This window comes from Plecotus auritus (genome assembly GCF_963455305.1).
Source record: "Plecotus auritus genome assembly, chromosome: 5".
NCBI lineage: Eukaryota > Metazoa > Chordata > Mammalia > Chiroptera > Vespertilionidae > Plecotus > Plecotus auritus.
The window spans coordinates 88210691-88231016 of record NC_137776.1 but is presented as its reverse complement, the minus strand read 5'-3'; the positions used below and the strand labels follow the sequence as shown (position 1 = coordinate 88231016).

At 43.7% G+C, this 20326-nt stretch overlaps 1 protein-coding gene across 2 annotated transcripts; it reads right to left on the bottom strand.

Moving 5' to 3' along the window:
- Nucleotides 1–201: 201 nt before the first annotated feature.
- DDX18 (DEAD-box helicase 18) lies at nucleotides 202–19249 on the bottom strand. Of its 2 annotated transcripts, none has more exons than XM_080669276.1 (14): nucleotides 19066–19249; nucleotides 17012–17299; nucleotides 14274–14414; nucleotides 12389–12524; nucleotides 11896–11996; nucleotides 11579–11778; nucleotides 11374–11488; nucleotides 7950–8089; nucleotides 6730–6891; nucleotides 6008–6160; nucleotides 4927–5040; nucleotides 3546–3602; nucleotides 3037–3214; nucleotides 202–1997 (listed from the first exon to the last, which is right to left on the bottom strand). In XM_080669276.1, exons 1-14 carry the CDS (start codon nucleotides 19148–19150, stop codon nucleotides 1855–1857), a joined length of 2013 nt encoding a protein of 670 aa, XP_080525402.1. In that variant the 5' UTR covers nucleotides 19151–19249; the 3' UTR covers nucleotides 202–1854. The 2 variants fall into 2 exon arrangements, 1 of the variants encoding a protein (XP_080525402.1); XR_013960653.1 differs by having other exon boundaries at nucleotides 384–1997; nucleotides 4927–5104; nucleotides 19066–19235.
- Between the last annotated feature and the right edge of the window lie 1077 nt (nucleotides 19250–20326).

Here is a 20326-nt window from a genome sequence, read left to right as displayed (position 1 = left end):
CAGCACACCTGCCTCAGCACAGGAACCTCGCTGAGGCACCTTCTCCTCACACAGGTAAGCCTTGCAGGCGTTGCCTGGACCTCATATCTGATCCTAGCACTGGCTCCCTCAGTCTGAATCCTGGCCAGCAGGGTCAAGTCTGGGTGCCCCCAAACCTGGACCATCCTGCCAGCAGAATCTCACATAGGACTCTTAGTAAGTACCTGAAATACGGTATTTTATTATAGCAGGAACAATCTTTATGATAGTAAGAACGATCTTTATCTTCTCTCAGACACACCGAGATAAGGTATCCAGTCTGGGACAAGCAGGTATCTAGAGCCCAAATCCTGGCAGACCCAGCATGTTTAACAAAGCATCTTAATAAATGAAACACAAAAATTGATGTAATTATTTAATGACTTGGGAAAATAACATGTTATCAAACAAGTTGGTCGCAAATAGTGGGTAGAGAATTTCACTTTTGATAAAAACATTTAAAGTATGTATATAAAACACTGGAAGGATATAACAAAATATTTAGTCTTTGTTTTCAGTGATTAAATATTCTTCCCTTTGTTTTGTACATATTTTTGAAACGTGATTATTTCTGAAACAAAAAAGAAAAACAAGTTACTGGATAGAGAAACAGTTGTTAAATGTCAGGAGTCTAGCAATCCAGGTCTGCACCCAGCACAGGCCGGGGACGTGATGGTGATCGGGCCAGCTGCAGGATATCATTCCTTCCGGTCCCTCCAGAATGTTCTCCATCCGACGGTTTCCTCTCCATCTGATGTTCTCAGTGTCCTTGTATTTCACAAGAGTCTACAATATCAATGGGCACAACAGCAAAGCGATGCCAGCATCTTTGGTTTTAAATTGTAATAACCATTTGTAGTTAGGAAGCACAGTAGAAATAAAACACAGATCAGGAGCTCCCACAGCAGAAAACCACGTGACTAAACTCCTGCTCTCTCTGACCCCTGCTCATGTTTCATGGATCTGAAAGAAGCAATTTCTTTTCTCAAAAAGATGCTTTACCTGCTAAGGAGTCCATAGAGTTGGAAGAGCTCACTAAACCCCAAACTAGCAAGCCCCACCTGAAACAAGTCTGAAAGAGGTGTGTTGTCACACATTTGTTTTAAAAGGTCTTTTAACTACCACATGGAGAGTAGCAGACTATCACACCTACATTGGTGTAGACGAGGCCAGAAATCTCAGCTCTCCTCCAACTCCAAACAGGAGCATTTTATTCAAAGTACAACTCATGTTTCTTGCTCTTAAAACAAAATGGGGAAAGGCTCAGTTTTAAAGTCTGGCATATATAAAAATCAATGCCACCTTTAGTTGAAAGTGCTTTTTAGTTACTTCCAAATGCTCTGTCCTTGTACACGGTAGCATTTTCATGAGGGATCAGGAACTATCGTTAAGGCCTAAGAAACAAAAAAACCCCAGTTTCCTGCACTGTCACCCCAAACCACCTCCAGTGTACTGGGTGACCTGCCCGTTTTAGCAGGTTGCTATAGCAATCCATGTCTCAAAAATATTCAGACACCAGAAGAACAGGTACAAAAAGAATTAAAACAATGACAAATGAGATTTTTAAAAAACAACTTAACCTTAAAATATCCTTTAATCACAACAAAGACCAAAAAAATCCCTTTGTGTTGTCCTTGGGAAGTCAAGAAAAAATGAACTCGTTTTTGTTTTGTAACTCAAAATAAACAAGACTTGCTGGAAAGTGCTCATTGCTTGTAATCCATGCCAGTGTACACTCTTGTTAGATCAGTCACAATCCTACAGTAAAAAGTCCTTGTTAGAGCAAGAAAAACCACTCCTCTCAGGACTAAGCCCCTGAAGGTGGAAGGACGGTCTTCAGTGAGAGAACTGCCTGCCGTCGGAAGACTTCTTGCTAATGTGCTTAAAGATTTTGGACTTCTCCACTTTCTTGGGCTTCTGGTAGCCGAATCCACCGCCGCCTCCTCTCTTCTTCAGCTTGCCTTCATTGCTGTTCACGTCTAAAGTGCATGTTAAGGGAATCAATAAACACAAAGATAACCTCCAACCTTACATCTCCAAGCAGCACAGCACACCCCCTGGGCACCAAGCAGCACACCCCCGATGTCCCTCCACCTCACCCTCCCTGAACATGGAAACGTGTAACATGAGCCTACGCAACACATTTGCAGGAAATCAGGGGTGCCCTGTGACTGTGGACTAAAATTAGGGGAATGAGTTTAAGTCCAGTATATTAGTCATTCATTATTTTCTCCACTAGAACTCAAGACAATTTACTTGTAAGAAATAAAGAGGTAAATCAGCAAGTTTATAGGGAGCACAAAATATACTTCCTGTGTCGAAACAAATGACTTTCACCTCCACTGGGGCTGACTCAGGAATGCTTAAACAAGTGAAGATTCAACATGCAGGCATTTGCTCAACGCCCAATGGGGATGCAACCCAAATCCGGCTTTCTCCTTTAGGAGCTAAGGTCATAGCATTAATGAACAGGCCTCACTTTAGCTGCTGTTTCTTCTGATGAAAATGTGATTATAAATTGCAACAGAAGCAACTGAGATACCCCCTTTGCCTTTTATCTTGAGTGGCACTTAAGTTTTCTTTTCTTTAGCTGATCTTGCAACTTCCTTGTATGAAATCCTTTAATGGCTCTAAGGATAGCAGCTCTTTGAAAGGTTCTGTCTTCTCTCCTTGGCTTCAGGGCATCCTAACCTCCAGACCTCACACAGCTAACCCGAACCTGTACAGCAGCCCAAGCCCTGCAATCCCCTCGCCTCTCCCCAGACTGCACAGCTCCCTCGGGCTCTGCCAGTGAAATTCCTTTGGCTTTTCTAAAGGCCCAAGTCATAACGTGTCATGTTTCTGTCATCCTCACTCCCGTCACTATCCCTGCCTGACATGCAGTGACCAGGCTGAGCAACGTGCCTCCATTCCCAGCCAGAGCACACACCCACCCACCCAGTGCTAAGCCCACATGCCCTGCGCAAGCTTCTGTCCCATAATTCCCGTACCAATTGATAACAACAAAGAAAAGGATACTCAGATCAACAAAAGGAGGCACCTTGAAGCCAAATGACAGAGCAACGTGAGGCAAATTTAAGTTATTAACATTAAAGATTTGTTTCAGAGAATGGGAATCATATGCTCGAATGTACGACTTATATGCTTCCTGGGCTGACTTATGAAGGAAGTAGTTCTTTTCAATCAATTTTTCAAGCTGAAATGGAAAGAAACATTGGTTTTAATAAAATAGCAGATTTCGTATATATTAGAAAAACCACCCTACGAAAACATTTGTGCCAATACACTTGTTCCAAGCTTTGAAATATTTGCAAAATCATGCCACAGTAAGAATAATTACAAAGTTCCCGTGTGGCCTGGCCTGAGACGACGCAGAGCAGAAGTGTGGTAACCGGCACAGCGAGAAACCAGACTGACCATGGTGCACACTTCTTAGGGATCAAGGGGCCCTAGGAGGCAATGCCCGCCAGCGGAGCACGGCAGAGGCAATGCTGGGACGAGGCTGAGGCCGCCAGAAGAAAGCATACCTGAGACTGAATGTCAGAAATCTTGGACCAGGAAAACTCAAATTCACTTAATGGAACCTAGAAACAAAAGCATGAAGATTAGTAAACTAGGATGGATCACCATTCCCATGTTTAGATGAAGAGAAAGCAAAAAGCCCTACAAACAGTGGAGGGAAGGTGAGGAATTTACAGGCATTTGTAAACGAAGCCCTCTCTCTAAAGAGGCTCTGGGGATGGAAAGGCCTGGAGCTCTTAGTTAGAGGACCCCTCGCTCTCCATGCCAGAGCTGCCCCTCACCACACTGCCTCTGACTGGAGTGTGGGACTCCAGGTCACGATGACCACAAACCCCCAGAGGAGGGCCCTCCTAGTGCCGTCACTGACTAGATAAGTGGAAGGAAGAGGGCCAGACCTGTGCTGGGTGCTGGGAGGACGCAGCTGCCCAGCCGGCTGTGAGGACATGGAGGAGGTCAGGGCCTGGCTTCCCAGAACAGACACAGCTAGCTAAAGCCAGAGGCAGTCTAGAGAACCAAGAAAGGGTATTCCAGAGAAAAAGTGCCAAGTCTAGTGGCAATTCTGGAAAGCTGCGCTGAGTTGTGGAATGAGGAAAATCCACCTGGTAAGACTGTGCTGGGAGCTGACAAGGAGGCAAATGCAGGGACGAGCAGGCCTGGTGAGCATTCACCACACCCAGCAACGGAGGCCACTCAGTTATAATGAATTCAGGTTTGGTGGATGGGCTGGACCACAGGGTGATTGGAAAAATGGGGAAAATATAAACTACAATTAAAAATGCAGACAGAAGAAAGGCAACAGTCAGTAGCCAGACTGGAGGGGTGGTAGGAGAGTGGGTTTCGGGTTGAAGTTATTTTTCTTAATGAAAGACCTGAGCTGGTAAAGAGCTGACTGCAAGGGAGAGACTGAAGACAAACCAGCTGACGAATGAGGGACAGAAGAGGAGCAGAAAGAGGAGGAAGGGGAGGAGGCAGGAGTGAATGAGGACCCCCACTATGTAAGCGGGAAAGATGCCCGAGAAAAAGATGCAGAAAAGACTGCAGGGAGGGGAGCAGGAGGCAGCGATGGTCAGGTGTGAGGGATTTAACAGGAGGGGAGGTGGTTTCAAACAGGCCACAGGACTGGGAGAGGAGGCCAGGGACACAGATGCATTGCTGACCAACATGGAACTCAAGGATTAAGCCATAGGGGTAGTTCTTTCGGTTCACATTTCCTGGGCCAGCGCCCCCCCCCCACAAAACTTCATCTGTTCAACATCTGTAACAACTGTTTTAGTAGCACTGCAATGACTCATGACTCCTCAGACACCTCGAGGCCACCTGCACTGGCCAACCATTCCACAAAGAGGATCTGTTCCAACTTAAGATTTCCCAAGCAAAGACCTTTACCTTGGATTGCTTCAAGTAACGAAGGAAACCCAATTCCTCAGGACGCAAAATGAGCAAGGCATGCCCCCTTCCGTTTAGGCCCCTGGCAGTTCTTCCCACTCGATGAATGTATTCCTTTGGTAGAGAGAGAACATCTGAGTTCACACAGCCTGGTAGGCACCCGTGGCAGCCTGCATTCCTGGGAATGGTGGTGGTGGGCAGGTCAGCACTCGAGAGGGTGCCCCTCCCTGTTAATTCCTTCTGCATGCCCCATCCCCAAAGAGGTAATAGGACGATGACTGAGGCCAAAGGAAAGCTGGACATGAAATTCACATTAGTTCTATGGTCTAATAAAATGACCAGTAAGTGTGCTTCGTCCTCAAAATGGCTTTTTGAAAAAATTTTAAAATGCCAGTTGACAATTTATATAATCTACTAGAGGCCCAGTGCATGAAAATTTGTGTACTGGGGGGGGGGGGCGGGGCACAGATCCCTCAGTCCGGTCTGTGCCCTCTTGCAGGCCAGGACCCTTGGGGGATGTCCACCTGCTGGCTTAGGCCCGATCCCCGGGGGAGCAGGCCTAAGCTGCAGTCGGACATCCTTAGCACTGCCAAGGGTTGGGAGAGGCTCACACCACCACCACTGCACTCGCAGCCGTCAGCCCAGCTTGTTGCTGAGCGGAGCTCCCCATGGGAGCGTACTGACCCCTGGTGGTCAGTGTGCATCATAGTGACTAGTTGTTCTGCCATTAGGACCAATTTACATATTACCCTTTTATTTTATAGGATTGTTTGTTGAAAACACTTAGTAAACTTATTTTACTACATATATTACAGTCTTATATATAAGCAAATTTTATTTTCTTCTGAGACCTACTACTCTTAGCAAATCATTCCAAGCATATAACAGTCCTAACTTAAGCCTCACTGATGCCTTTCAAATCTCCTTACACAGCCTTTTGGGTCTTAAAAAACCCTAAATACTATTTTTTTCCCTAAATTTGAGAAATACTGCACAGTCATGTGCAATGAAACACGATGTGCATAACCAAGTGCGCTCTTCAATGTGCAGCCATCCTGAGATACCTGAGGATGCCCCTTACCTTGGGGTCATCTGGAGGGTCATACTGAACAATCCAGTCGACTTCAGGAATGTCCAGCCCTCTAGCTGCCACGTCCGTGCACAACAATATCCCCGTATCTGCATTGCAGAATTGGAAGAATGTGGTTGTACGCCTATTTTGCTTCTGCCTTCCCTAGAATCAAATAAAAACATCCGTTAGAGCTGGAAACAATGAAGCTGTTGGGAGGTCCAGATATAGAACCCCCAAACTGTGGAGCTGTGAAACTGCTTTACTTCAAGTTTACTCCCTGGCCTGTGTCCTGTTTTCCCCAGTAGATGGTGTCTCTTATTCCTTGTGGTTCTCATTCCTCAAAACCCAGCAAAGCCCCCTCCACACAGGACCACTTACCAATGTTGACTGACCTGAGAGTCAGACCTCAAATCCCAGTCTATACACCTTGATAAGCACAACCTGTTTTTTTTTGTTGTTGTTGTTAATCCTCAACTGAGGATATTTTCCCACTGATTTTTAGAGAGAGTGGAAGACAGAGGGAAAGACAGAAACATCGATGTGAAACACATCGATTGGTTGCCTCCTGCACTGGCCCCGACTAAGGCCTGGCTGGGGAGGAGCCTGCAACCGAGGTACGTGCTCTTGACTGGAATTGAACCTGGGACCCTTCGTTCTCCAGACTGATGCTATGAGCCAAACTGGCTAAGGCAGCACAACCTGATTTTAATGAACTTCTCATCATCACTCACATGAATGGCCAAGACAGGCAAATCAATGTAGTTCAGCAACTCATAGTGGTATTTCACGGACATACAAGATGAGAAGAAGACCATGAGTTTCTTCTTCCGGTTCTTCTTAAGGAATGTGAAGAGCAGGAGGAATCTTTTTTCAGAAGGACAAACAACATATCCCTAGAAGTAGTTCAAATGAACAGACACGAAATAACCAAATGGACATTTGCAGCTGCATGAACCAATATGACGACGAGCACACTGCACACACTGTTGTGCTTTCCCTACAGTAAAATTCCTGCCATCATCATAACACAGCATCCCTACAATAAGACGAATTTAAGCTCTTTAGATTTCTTTAACAGGCTGTAACCATTGGACACTGAATTCTTTACATTATTTCTGAGATTATTGGTTATCAACAGTTCTTGCAACCATAATATATTAATATCTCAACTAACTGGAACTCTCAAGATATATCAATAATTCATTTTTGAAAGCTCTTTAACAGCAACATCTCAAATAATCACAGCTTACATACAAAGTCCAAAACAAGAGCACAAAGCTGGGTGAATATATTTAAAAAACAAACAAAACACCAATGAAAGATTTTTAAGCTGAATTGTTACAGAAAATATTTTATTCACCAAAAGACTTGATCTTCAAGTCCAATTAAAAAAAAAAATTTTTTTTTTATTGATTTCCTAGAGGAAGGGGGAGAGAGAACCATCAATGATGAGAATCATTGATTGGCTGTTTCCTGCACGCCCCCTACTGGGGATGGAGCCCACAAACTGGACATGTACCCTTGACCAGAATTGAACCTGGGACCATTTAGTCTGCAGCCTGATGCTCTATCCACTGAGCCAAACCGGCTAGGGCTTCAAGTTCTATTTTTAATCAATCTAGTTTAGATCTCTGTCACCTCATTTCCAATTTTCCACAGCTACGTGCCTGAAACCAGTCTCTCCACCTTTTAACTCAGAGCAAGATCCCTAAACAACATTTTTAAATAGTGGTTAATGACGCTTCCTAAGTGGTAAGTGGTATTAAGAGACAGTAAAGAGAGCTAATTAAATTATTCAGAGTTCAAGTTACGTTATGCTGTAAGAGCCAGAGATCCAATACTGAAGTTCACTATATTTGAATTAAAAGTTCAAGAACCCACTGCTTTCTGGAGGATACTCCAAGGACACACACGTACCCACACTTAACATTGAAGGTATTGACAATAATACCTGCTCAAGACCATCCACTGTTGCGTTAGTTTTATCATCATCGACACCAACATACAATGGCTCCTTTTTCAGAGAAATCCTTGCCAGGTCTTCAACTCTTCGAGTTTGTGTGGCAGAAAAGAGCATGGTCTGTCTGCGTGCTGAAACACATACACGTAAGAATAATCCGAATCTTTCAGGGAATCCTTAGAACTGCTTCACAACTACAAATGCTCCTAAGTAGAACTATCAGGAAAGGGAGACGTGGTAACACTACAGAGATTAAGGGAATATCACAAACAACTTTATGTTCATAAATTTGACAACTTAGATGAAATGGACAATTTCTTTGATTGAAAGACAAACTGCTAAAGCTCACTCAAGAAGAATAGAAAACTTGCCCTAACTGGTTTGGCTCAGTGGATAGAGTGTCGGCCTGAGGACTGAAGGGTCCCAGGTTCGATTCCGGTCAAGGGCATGTACCTTGGTTGTGGGCACACCCCCAGTGGGAGGTGTGCAGGAGGCAGCTGATCGATGTTTCTCTCTCATCGATGTTTCTAGCTCTCTATCCCTCTCCCTTCCTCTCTGTAAAAAATCAATAAAATATATTAAAAAAAAAAAAATGAATAGAAAACTTGACTAGTCTGTACCTATTACAAAAATTGAACTTAAAAATCTTCATGTAAAGAAAACTATAGCCCCAATGCCTCCAGTGGTGAGTTCTAGCAGACTTTTATGGAATATTACTGATTTTTCACTAACTCTCCAGGACACTAGAGAATTTACTTCCCAGCTTATTCCTTAAAGCCAGCCATTACCCCAATATCCAAACCCAAAGACTCATAAGCAGAAATGCAAAATTTCTAAACAAAACGTTAGCAAAGCGAATCCAGCAATATATAAAAAAGGATAAGGCATGGCTAAGTAGGGTTTATTCCGTGAATGCAGGGCTTGTTGCTTTAACATTGGGAAATTAACCAATACAATATACCATATTAACAAACTAAAGGAAAAAATCGTATCATTTCAACAGATACAGAAAAAGCTTTTGACAAAATTCACCATTTATTTCTGATTTAAAAAAATCTAAGCAAATGAGGAACAAAAGGGGTCACCCTCAATCTGTTAAGGGGCATTACAAAAACCTACAGCTAACATGCTTTATGGTGCGAGACTGAATGCCCCCCTAATCTCAGGGACAAGACAAAGATCTCGTCTCACTACTTCTATTCTGTATTGTACTGGAAGTTCTCGCCAGTGCAATCAGGCAAGAAAAAAATATATTAAGTGAAGAATTTACTTTTTTAATTTGTAGATGACATGACTGCCTATGTGGAAAATCCAGGCTAGTTTCATCTGAAGGTTCATGCTGAACAATCCAGATGAACATAGAAATAATTACTTGCCAGACATAAAATGGATATACAAATATCAACTGTATATGTACATACAATAAACAATTTGAAATAGAAATTTTAATGAAGTACTTAGAAATTAAGGAGCTAATAAATGGAGATATACCTTATTCATAGGCTGAACTGACTCAATATTGCCTTTCACCAATGCTCTATCCTAAATAATAAAAGGCCAGCAACCATAAGCATAATGACTGGAACAACTGCTCAGTAAGTCACTATGAGGTGGGGGGCCGGCGAGGGGAACCAGGTGGCTGGTGGCAGCAGTGGGGCAGGACAAGGACCAGCGAGGGGAACCGGGTGGCTGGCGGTGGCAGTGGGGTGGGACCCAGGGCCGGGAGGGGAACCGGCTGGCTGGTGGGGGCGGCAGGGCGGGACCGGGGACTGGCGAGTGGGCAGAAGATGGGCCTGATCGCAAGCTAGGCCTAGGGACCCTACCCGTGCACGATTTCGTGCGCTGGGCCTCTAGTCCTATATAATAAAAGGCTAATATGCAAAATTGGCTTCCCCCTGGCCAGTGGGGGCGGCAGGCAGCCGGCAGCTGCTAGGGACCCTACCCGCACATGAATTTTGTGCACTTAGCCTCTAGTATTCAATAAAATCCCAACCAACCAGGTATTTTTAGGGAGTAGAAACTGACAAACTGATTCTAACATTTATACAGAAATGCAAAGGAGAACAGCCAGAACAATTTTGAAAAAGAATGGTTAGAAGTTAATCCCAAGACTTAACAGGCAGAACTGGAACTTCTGTATGCTGCTGAAGGAAATGTAAAATGGTACAAGTTAAATATACTAGTCACTCCACTCCTCAGTAGTTACCCAAGAGAAAGAAAAAATAAAAAAGTTGTAGATGAATGTTTGTAGCAATTTCATAAATCTCTAGAAAATACAAACACATCTACAGTGACAGAAGGCAGATCAACAGTTGCCTGGGAGAGAGATGTGTGTGAGCGGCTGTTGGTAGTAGGCGAGGGTTGCTCCTACAGAGGCTGAGAGGGAGTACAAAGGTGCATGAATGCACTTTAGAGGGTTATGGAGATGTTTACTATATTGATGTGATAATGGTTTCATTGGTAGAATGGGAAAATTTATCAAACTGAGTATTTAAAATATGTACAGATCATGTCAATTACATCTCAGTGAAACATTAAAAAACAAATCGTGTAATGAATGGAATCATGACCTTATTACAGATATAAGCAGCTTATAATGTTACAAGTACTATAACCAAAGTATGTACAACTCACACATCACACAGAAGGCAACAAGTCTACGGCTGCCTGGGAGGTGCCGGATGAAGAAAAGGTAAGAGGGTGGTGGGGGTGAACGGAAATGAGACATTCACTGTTTCACTTGCATTAAAACCTCTAACTTGGCAAAACCACTGTATTAAGTTACTAATAAGTTTGATGTTTATATTACAAACTACCTCTAAGGTTAACTGGCATAGCGACTTCACTTGGCTATACTAACACATTGTGGACCATTTTTTAAAAAAATTTATTTTTATTGATTTCAGAGAGGAAGGGAGAGGGATAGAAACATCAATGATGAGAGAGAATCATTAATCGGCTGCCTCCTGGATGCCCCCCACTGGGGATTGAGCCCGCAACCTGGGCATGTACCCTTGACTGGAATCGAACCCGGGACCCCCCAGTCTGCAGGCCGAAGCTCTAGCCACTGAGCAAAACCAGCCAAGGTGGGACCAGTAGTTTTATTGCTAGCTTTACCCAGTGGCCAGATAAGTTTCTATTGAACGAGTACAAAAAACGTTTTACATAAATGATAAAGGCACACTTTAAAATTAAATACCCATTGCATTTTGAAGTTATTTATTACATGTTCTTACAAGCTAGTATCTTTTTAAAGTATGACACTTTGTAAAACACTGTGTAATACAAAGCGAGAATTCTCATGATCCGTCTGCAATGTGTTGAAATTCTGGTATTAATAGTTTTCATATAGGAACAACTCTCACCTGCTTCTAACCACCACTTTGCAAACCACATACAGATACTACCCACTTACTTGGCAGAAGTTTAATAATTTGCTTTAATTCCTCTTCAAACCCAACATCCAAGATACGATCAGCCTCATCAATAACCAGACACTGCAGATTTTTATACATAAACCCTGGAGTATTCTAACAAGACAAAGGACAAAGAAACACTGTTAGCTGTAAAGTTTGTCTGACATAAGACAATGAGACAGTACTATACAAGTGCTCTCTCACCTGCATATGGTCCAGGAGACGGCCTGGTGTGGCCACAATGATGTTGATCCCATTAGCAAGCTTCTGTGCTTCAGCAGCCCTGTTGCTGCCGCCCATTATCAACCCGTATGTGTGAACGTGGTGTGTCATCAGCTCTTTAAGAACACCGAAAGTCTGCATGGCCAGTTCCCTAGTAGGGGACAGAATAAGAACTCCTGTTCCTAAAAAGCAAAAAAATGAATATGGAAAAAGTCAAACTAATTATCACCATCAGTTCATAAAAGCCAAAATGAACTTACAGTGAGACAATGGCAGAAACAACCGGATCAAAGGCTTACCATTCCTGGGCATAAACTTTAATTTAACAATGAGTTCAACTGCAGGGATGAGAAAGGCCAGGGTTTTGCCACTGCCAGTTTTTGCAGCTGCCAGAAGATCCCTAAATGTTAAAAAGGGAAAGGAGGAGACACTCAGTATACTCATTCAGCACGTACTTACTGAACAGCCAGCATGCACAATCACAGGTGTTTTAGGCTCTAAGGCTGGAACAGGATCAAGAAAGATAAAGTTCCTCCTTTCTCTATCACTGAATTCAACCACCTGAGTAAAACACCTAACTCAGAAGTAAAAATCGTGCCAGGAAACAGAACTGAACACTTTTCTTCAAACTCTAGGAAGTAATTTAAAGCCTTTAATGCAGGTTGGATATGTAAACCAACACAATGCAAATCAAAAGAACACACTGGTAGCTCCTGGGCATAAGCTTTCCTGGGCAAAGAACTAGCACTACAAATAGAGATACTAATGGCCAAACGTCCATGTTAATCATACCTGCCTTCCAGAAGTGGTCTGACACTTTTATGCTGGATTTCAGTCATGTTTGTAAAGCCCATTTCTTTTATTGCCCGCAGAGTGTTCTCATTGACAAGATTAGAGAGAGAAGCAAATGAAGTGTCCTCAAAAGCTCCTAAACGGAAGACAGTTTATCATTAGCAAATTTATCATTTTTAGTGGCTAATTCAGCTAGACTGTCTAACTTAGTTTTGCTGATTGAAAGCATTACTGGGTTGCAGTCAAACTTATTAGAGCTTCTTCCACTAAGACTAAATCCCAACCATTCCCATGTAATATTAAGAAAAAGACCCTACACTTTTAAAACATCTCCTCTGCTGATGGCTGCATAAAGTCCATGTCCAGAGCCCCTAATGTAACAAAATAGTAAGGGAGAGAGAGGAAGTACAACCAAGGGATTTGCAGGAAATTAAAATGTCAAGGGTGGGGTTGGGGACAGGAGTGCAGAGAAATAAAATGTTTAAGAGATCTGAAATAAAAAGTGAAAACATCCTATCTAATAGAGGGAATACGCAAATTGACCATCACTCCGACATAAAGATGGCGGCGCCCAGTCCTCTCAGCCCTGCCGGAGTCCCCCAGTCCCGGGGAGCGGGGGGGACGGCTGCTGACAGTGGGCAGCATGAGCGTCCTGGTGGCCGCAGAGGGCTTCTGGGCAGTGGGCACCGAGTGGCCAGGGGGATGCTTGCCTTGTCCAGCTGCGGAGGGCCTCTGGCCAGGCCAGGCGTGGAATGCTTGCGACTTTGCAGGCCGGGATGAGGGAACCACCACCCCCTCTCCCCCCCGTGGACAAATTTCATGCACCAGGCCTCTAGTTGAGGATAATAAAAGCCAAGAGTGAAGTAAAACAAGAGTGGTAAATCTTACTCCCAAAAGACAACCGAGTCAGATACGGGTGGACTGTTAGACTGGACCTCCGCGTATTGGGTGTGCATTCTTCAGCAGGGGAGCACCAACGCCCTCGCCTCCTTGACCCCCCAACCCAGGAGCCCCTACTCATACACAGCCTGGCTAAACTCAGATACTGTCAACCCTGGCACGACTGACACCTTGGGCTGGAGAATTCTGTTGAGAGGCTGTCCTTTATACACAGGATGTTCTGCAGATCCTTGACCTCTACCCAGGGGATGCCAGTAGCCTGCCCCCAGTTCTGACAACAAAAATATTGGAGGCCAACCCTCATGATTTTCCTGGGAGAGAGGAGGTTTATGAGATGCTGGACTTTCAAAGCTAAAACTAGTCATGTTCTCGGCAAACCAGGATGAGCTGGTCAACCCACCTGGGAGACAAAATTGCCCCGGATGAGAATGCTGCCATCTTTGCAATTCTGATCAGGCAGGTCTGAGGCTGGGGCCTCAGTATTTTAACAGAAAATCCAAACCAAACAACTCAAGTGACTCCTAGACATTTCTGGTTAGGAGCAACTAATTCTAGTCTAAACTCTTGACTTTACAGAAAAAAACACAAGGGCCAAAGGGGGTTAACCTGACACAAGTTCTTCGATGTTAATTCCTTCCTCCCCATTCCTTCTTATTAACTAAGCCAGTATTAAACCTCTGGTCTCCAAACTTCTGGACCAATGATGTTCCCCCTACAACATGGAATGAGCTTTAAAAAATGATAAACCAAAGGAACAAAGGACCCCAGAAGCTGTTGGTGTGCATTATTAAAATACTGTCAGGAATAAAGGAAAGACTAAAGAACAAAAACTAAGGCACAATATGGAAGATAAAAGCTGCACTTAAGATATTAACCATTTCTTGTCAGTATTTACTTCTTCCAGGTACAAGTAACAACTGAACCTTCAAATCTATTATCCAGAAAGGTGTGGCATTTTAAAGATCTGGGGAACTTGCTGGGTTACCTGTCAGTCCCAGGGGCAGGCTGGGCACCTCGCTCTCCTCTTCTCCATCGCCCGGCTCCTCCACACTGTTTTCGGTTGCTTCAGGGGCCTGGGCACCTTCCTCTGGTTCCACTTTGTCTTCTGTTTTTGCTTTTTTGGTATCTTTGGTTTTAAAGAACAAAACCCATATTTTTTTTTCTTCAAATAAAAATACCAAACAAGATCACAAAATAAAAGACATGTGACACAAAAAGGTCTATTTTCAAAAGCTTAACACATTTCCAGCTTTAATTTGCTAAGGATGTCTCTTTCATAAACATTTGGTTATATTTATTTAAAAGCCCAGGGGGACGTTCAGATATGCCAACAAAACTTTGTATTTTAGGATTCTTAATGTATTATACCATCTTCAGCAATCAGCTTTTACAATTTAAGTATTCTAATTACACCAAGTTCTATATACTTTACTGTGTTTTCAGCTTTCTATAAAAGCTAATTTTGTTTGAAGATGAACAGAAATACCAAAGGCTCTTCATGTCACTGAAGAAGACTACAAAGCAGGGCAACATCCCACTCAACTGGGTGACAGACACTGGCCGTCCTTGAACGTAAGTGGTGAGGGGCTGAAAGGAAGGCCTCCGGCTTTCACTTCTCTACTCCCACTTTCACCATGTTCTTCAATGTTCCCCTGGGTCAGTGGTCGGCAAACTGCGGCTCGTGAGCCACATGCGGCTCTTTGGCCCCTTGAGTGGGGCTCTTCCACAAAATACCACGGCCTGGGCGAGTCTATTTTGAAGAAGTGGCGTTAGAAGAAGTTTAAGTTTAAAAAATTTGGCTCTCAAAAGAAATTTCAATCATTGTACTGTTGATATTTGGCTCTGTTGACTAATGAGTTTGCTGACCACTGCTCTGGGTCAAGTGGGTTAGCTACCATGCTGGGCTTCTGTCAATTTATGGTGGTTCGTGATGCTAGTTAGAGCAGAAGGCCCCAGACCAGAACTCGGGACTCTTGTAGCCCAGGACTGGCCTTTTCCTGTGACTGTGGAAATGGCCAACTCTGCAGGACCCACACATTCAAAAGCCATGGATATCACCAGCCGGTCTTCATGACTGATTACTTCTGTTTTCCTTATGACAGTTCTTAAAGTTTACCCATCAAGTTTAAACCCCCAGCCCTGCAATTCAGTGCTTGAGAAGAGAAATAAATCGCTTCCTTAGGCAACTTAGAAAAATAATCCTAAAGAGGCAGATGATTTTAGAATCAAATTACAGTCACTTTAAATAAAAACTGTAATGTCTTACCTTCATGCTTTTTTCTATCTGGTTTCACTTTTTTTTTTTTTTTTAATATATTTTTGTTGATTTCTTTTACAGAGAGGAAGGGAGAGGGACAGAGAGTTAGAAACATCGATGAGAGAGAAACATCGATCAGCTGCCTCCTGCACACCCCCCACTGGGGATGTGCCCGCAACCAAGGTACATGCCCTTGACCGGAATCGAACCTGGGACCCTTCAGTCCACAGGCCGACGCTCCATCCACTGAGCCAAACCGGTTAGGGCTATTTTACTGATTTTTTTTTTACACAGAAGAAGGGAGAGGGAGAGAGAGTTAGAAACATCGATGAGAGAGAAACATCAATCAGCTGCCTCCTGCACACCCCCTACCGGGGATGTGCCTGCAACCAAGGTATATGCCCTTGACCGGAATCGAACCTGGGACCCTTGAGTCCGCAGGCCGACACTCTATCCACTGAGCCAAACCGGTTAGGGCTGGTTTCACTTTTTAAGCAATCTCTCATAACCTACAAATGTGCTAGTCTGTAGGCAGCATGAAGACAGCTGTGCCGTTTAGAAACGTTCAAAGCTCCTTTCTAAATGAAAGCTTTATTTCAGACAAGACAAATAGTAAATTCTAACCTAGGTGCTGGCAAAACTTTTTCTTAAAGGGCCAGATAGTAAACATTTTAGGTTTTGCAGGCCACATGGTCTCTGTCACCACAAACACCAAGTAAACAAGTGGGTACTGCAGCATTCCAGTAAAGCTTTTCTCACAGATAGGCAGAAGGCTGAAGAGCTGCGCTTCTATCCTCCCTTGAAACCTCAGCTAGCTCACATCTCGATGAAACACTTCTCACCTAAGCTTACTCACTTCCAATCATCTCCCAAAAGAAAACGGCACTTCCCCGCAACACAACACTACCCTGGTCCTTATACTCACTTGTAAGCTCATGTTCCATTTATTCAGAAGTTTCCTGCTATTTTGTACACTTTGCACATCCAAATTATCACTAACTCTTCTTTTCAGAAGGGAGGAATTTATGGTAGGAAAAGGAATGGGGCAAAAAAGCGGTAAGTGAAAAGAATCATTCATGCATAAGCCAGAAAAGTAGATTCTACTACCCGCCGGATTTTAGTCCCGGTAATTCTACAGCTGTATGCAAGCAGGTAACCGTAAAATATGTGCCATGGTATGTTCTGTTTATCAGCTAGCAGATGAGCAAATGTCTAGACATCTAAGGAGATTCTTATTTAAGTGAGGTCTCAAGGTTGTTAGGGAATGTAAAGGCATGACAAATATTTTGAGGGAAGTTAAAATGTAAGCCCTTCCCCCAATGTTTCCTTGAGCTCCTAGGGTAGTTTCTGGAAACTAGTATCAGGGGTTCTTGCATGTCATGTGGACACAATAATAAAGAAAGAAGAATGATAACTAATGGAAAACAGTTTAAATGGTTTCAAATCAAAGAAAATGAAGAACTTACCAGGCCCAGCATCATCCACCATTTTTCTCTTTTTCTTTTTCTTCTTCTTCTTAGATTCTGAATTGGGAGAGTGCACTACTGCTTCCCCGTTGGCTAATATGGTAGATTTCTTGGGAGATTTTTTAACTTTTACATTTTTCACTGTTCCTTTACATGTATCTCCATTTGGGGCTTCTGACAAGCCTACATTCATAGACTGTTTTAGGGATTTTTTAATTTTTCCACTTGCTACTGTTTCTTGAGACACATCTTCATCTTGAGTTTCTGATAGGCTCACATCCCAGGCCCCTGTTTAAAACAGAACACACTGTATCAAAGAAGGGGAAGTTTACTCAGAAACAGCTGGAATCTCAAATGAGAAATTCCACAGCTTCTAGAACTGAAATGATTTAGCTTTTGCTTCCCTTTCATATACGGTTAAGTCCTCACTTAATGTCAATGATAAGGTCCCATGGCATCTCATTAATGTTACAATGAACGATATTGAACAGAATGACATTTTTCAAGGACCTGTGGTACATTACTAAAACCACTTTCGCCCAGGCCAGTGTGGCTCAGTCCCATACACCAAGAGGTTGCTGGTTCAATTCCAGGTCAGGGCACAAGGCCTGGTTGGGGGCAGCAGCCCATCAATGTTATGCTCTCACATAGATTTCTCTCTTCTCCCTTTCTAAAAGTCAATAAACTATATTCTTTAAAACACTAGCAATTTTATGGTGTTGCAAAAAAATTCCTTTTAAGGAAAAATGCTGGAAAAAGGAAAGCTGCATTTCTTATTTCAGAAAACCATCTCTGTCAAGAGTTAAAAGTTTGGAATAAGAAAACTTTAAGAGGTTAAATTTTTAAACAGCTGGGGTGAGACAATGGTAGTTACAGAATATGCATTTTAATATAGACATTAATAATATATGACTAACAGGTATATTAAAAACAACTTACATATTATTCACGCAACTATTGCTTCTCATATAAATACAACTTCAAAACACTCACCCTGAACTTTCCTAGATGTTAGTGAACTGGAAATTGTTGATGAAACTACTCATTTGTCCCAACAGTTATATATAAATAGATGAAAATGTCTTTACAAAAGTTTCCATGTTTATGTGTAAAAAAATTACATCATCTTTTATTTTAATCAATACCTTTACTGAAAAGTAGTTAGTAATGCTGTATTAGTCTAAGAATTGGAAATATAAGGGAACTTCAAAAACCCACAAACCTTATTCCTCCAGGATTTCTTCCAATCAACTAATCTCAGTTGAAAACCAATTGGGGTAAGACATTGTACCTCAAAAATTGCCTTCGCGGGTTTACATTTTATTACACAGGACCCCAAAAGCTTAAATAACGTTAAGACTTCTGGCTCACCGTCAGAAGTTAGGACTGCAAATGAGGTAGGTAAGCAAGGTGACATTCAGGTAAAACCTTTTTATGTATCTCTGTGAAAGATGCAAATACGTAGGAATTTATAAACTAGAATTGGAAGTGATGGGAACATAGAGCTGGAGAGAGGCTGTGCATATGACACTTAGAGTTGTAAATGCAGAAGTGCTACAGGAGGAGAGGTAGAGGAAAGCCTTGTGGCAAGGGGGACAATGAGCTTCTTTTGAAGATATACAGACATTAAACTGATGATGCAAAAGCAAGGTGCATGGAGGTAGTTCCACGTGTCTGCTCGGAAATGGGTGAGGTGGGGACGAGGTGGGGCCCGAAGGCAGTGAGGGAGTTAGGATGGGGGTGGGAGTGGAACAAGCTGGTTTAGCAAGAGGAACTCCTGGAGGCCTGGAAGGAAAGCCAAGAGGCCTCCTGCTTTAAGTCAGCAAGGAGAAACCGATGGCCAGAGTGTCAGGGCAGATGTGAGGCCACGGGCGAGTGGGCACCGGCTCGGGACCCCACTCGAGGCCGCCCCAGACTGCCTTTTCACTCTCAACAAGCACACGTGCTCTAGGGACGCTGCCCGCGCCACGCCGGGGCCCGGGGACACGCCAGGCGCGCCACGGCCACGCGTGGGCTCCAAGCAGCGCGGCGCCGCGAGGCTTAGCGCATCTCACCCTGCAGCTTTAGGTTTCTCTGCCGCAACTTGAGGTTCCGCTTCTCGATCTTCCTGCGCAGGAGCTTCATCGGCAGGTGAGCCATGTTGCCGAAACGCTTCCGAGCGGCGCCGCAGCCAGGCTTCTGAACGCTCCCGGGTGACGTTACTACCTCTCCGTACGCACGTGAGCCGCACGGCCAACAGGATATACGTCACAGGATATGCTAGCGGCCTGTGGACCGAAAATGTGTCCCGGGTGGAAATGCTTCCGGGCGCGTGCGCTGTGCTACACTTGGCGACCGGATTCTGTGTAGCGCCCCCTGGTGGGTTGGAGGCCCGCGCCTGCGAAGGCTTCCTATTGTGCCAGAGTTGGCAGGGCATCTAAGCGACTGGGAGTCCTGGGGGAAGGGGCGGGAGGGGGGCGGGGGGAGAACGGACAAAATCTAACTTTCACATAGGTTTTTCCACGCTCCTTAGTGAGAAATACACCTTCCATGTCACTTGGTGCAAATGGTTACATAAGTATAACATTTGTCAAAGCAACACCCTTACTCTTGTGTTTCACTCATATTCTTCTTTCCATTCATTCCACCATAAAGTACTCTATTCTGAGGCATTAAAAATTCACATTACTATGCCTTCAATTTCACAGCAGCATTACTGGGTTAGTTGCAGTTTGAAAAACAGGTTTATAATTCCCCAACACTCACCCATGGACCCTGTAGGAGTCCAAAACGTAAGTTGCAGTTTGGCTACCTAGTAGGCCTCTTATTTTCTTTTATTTATCTAGTGTGTGTGTGTGGGGGGGGCTGGGGAGGGTGGGGGGGGGGTGGGGGGGTGGGGAAAGGCTGCAGAGAGGTTCGTAGAGTGTTTAAAATATATAGTTACCACTATTACAAAATCGGGATAGTTCATACTGAAGTTGATATTTTTCTTGAAAATTTGCTTCAGTTCCTCTTGGAAGTAACTAGTTTGGGCTGAGCAATCCCCTGAGAAGGGTCAATGAAACCTGCAATAGTTTGTTTATTTAAAGAGTCAGGGAAAGAGCTGATGGGGATTAGACATGATCATAGGGAAGAAGGGAGAGGGAGAAACTTGGGGTCTGTTTAAACAGAATATGAATGCATTGACTGAGAAGTCACCTTGAACTGGGCTGGAAAACCAAGACAAACAAACAAATCCTGATGTGCCTAGTTTGTTGATGGTTAGGCAGACTAAAAGAAGACTCACAAAGTTAAACAGGCCCACGGCGTGACTCAGTGGTTGAGCATCAACCTGTG

Excerpts from the sequence above, each read along its gene's own strand:
- DDX18 (XM_080669276.1), bottom strand. The coding sequence starts at position 19,150 with ATGGCTCACCTGCCGATGAAGCTCCTGCGCAGGAAGATCGAGAAGCGG. Across the intron at positions 17,300-19,065 it reads GAGAAACCTAAAGCTGCAGG|GGGCCTGGGATGTGAGCCTA; the intron begins GTGAGATGCGCT and ends TGTTTTAAACAG. Across the intron at positions 11,489-11,578 it reads GTCTCCTGGACCATATGCAG|AATACTCCAGGGTTTATGTA; the intron begins GTGAGAGAGCAC and ends TTGTCTTGTTAG.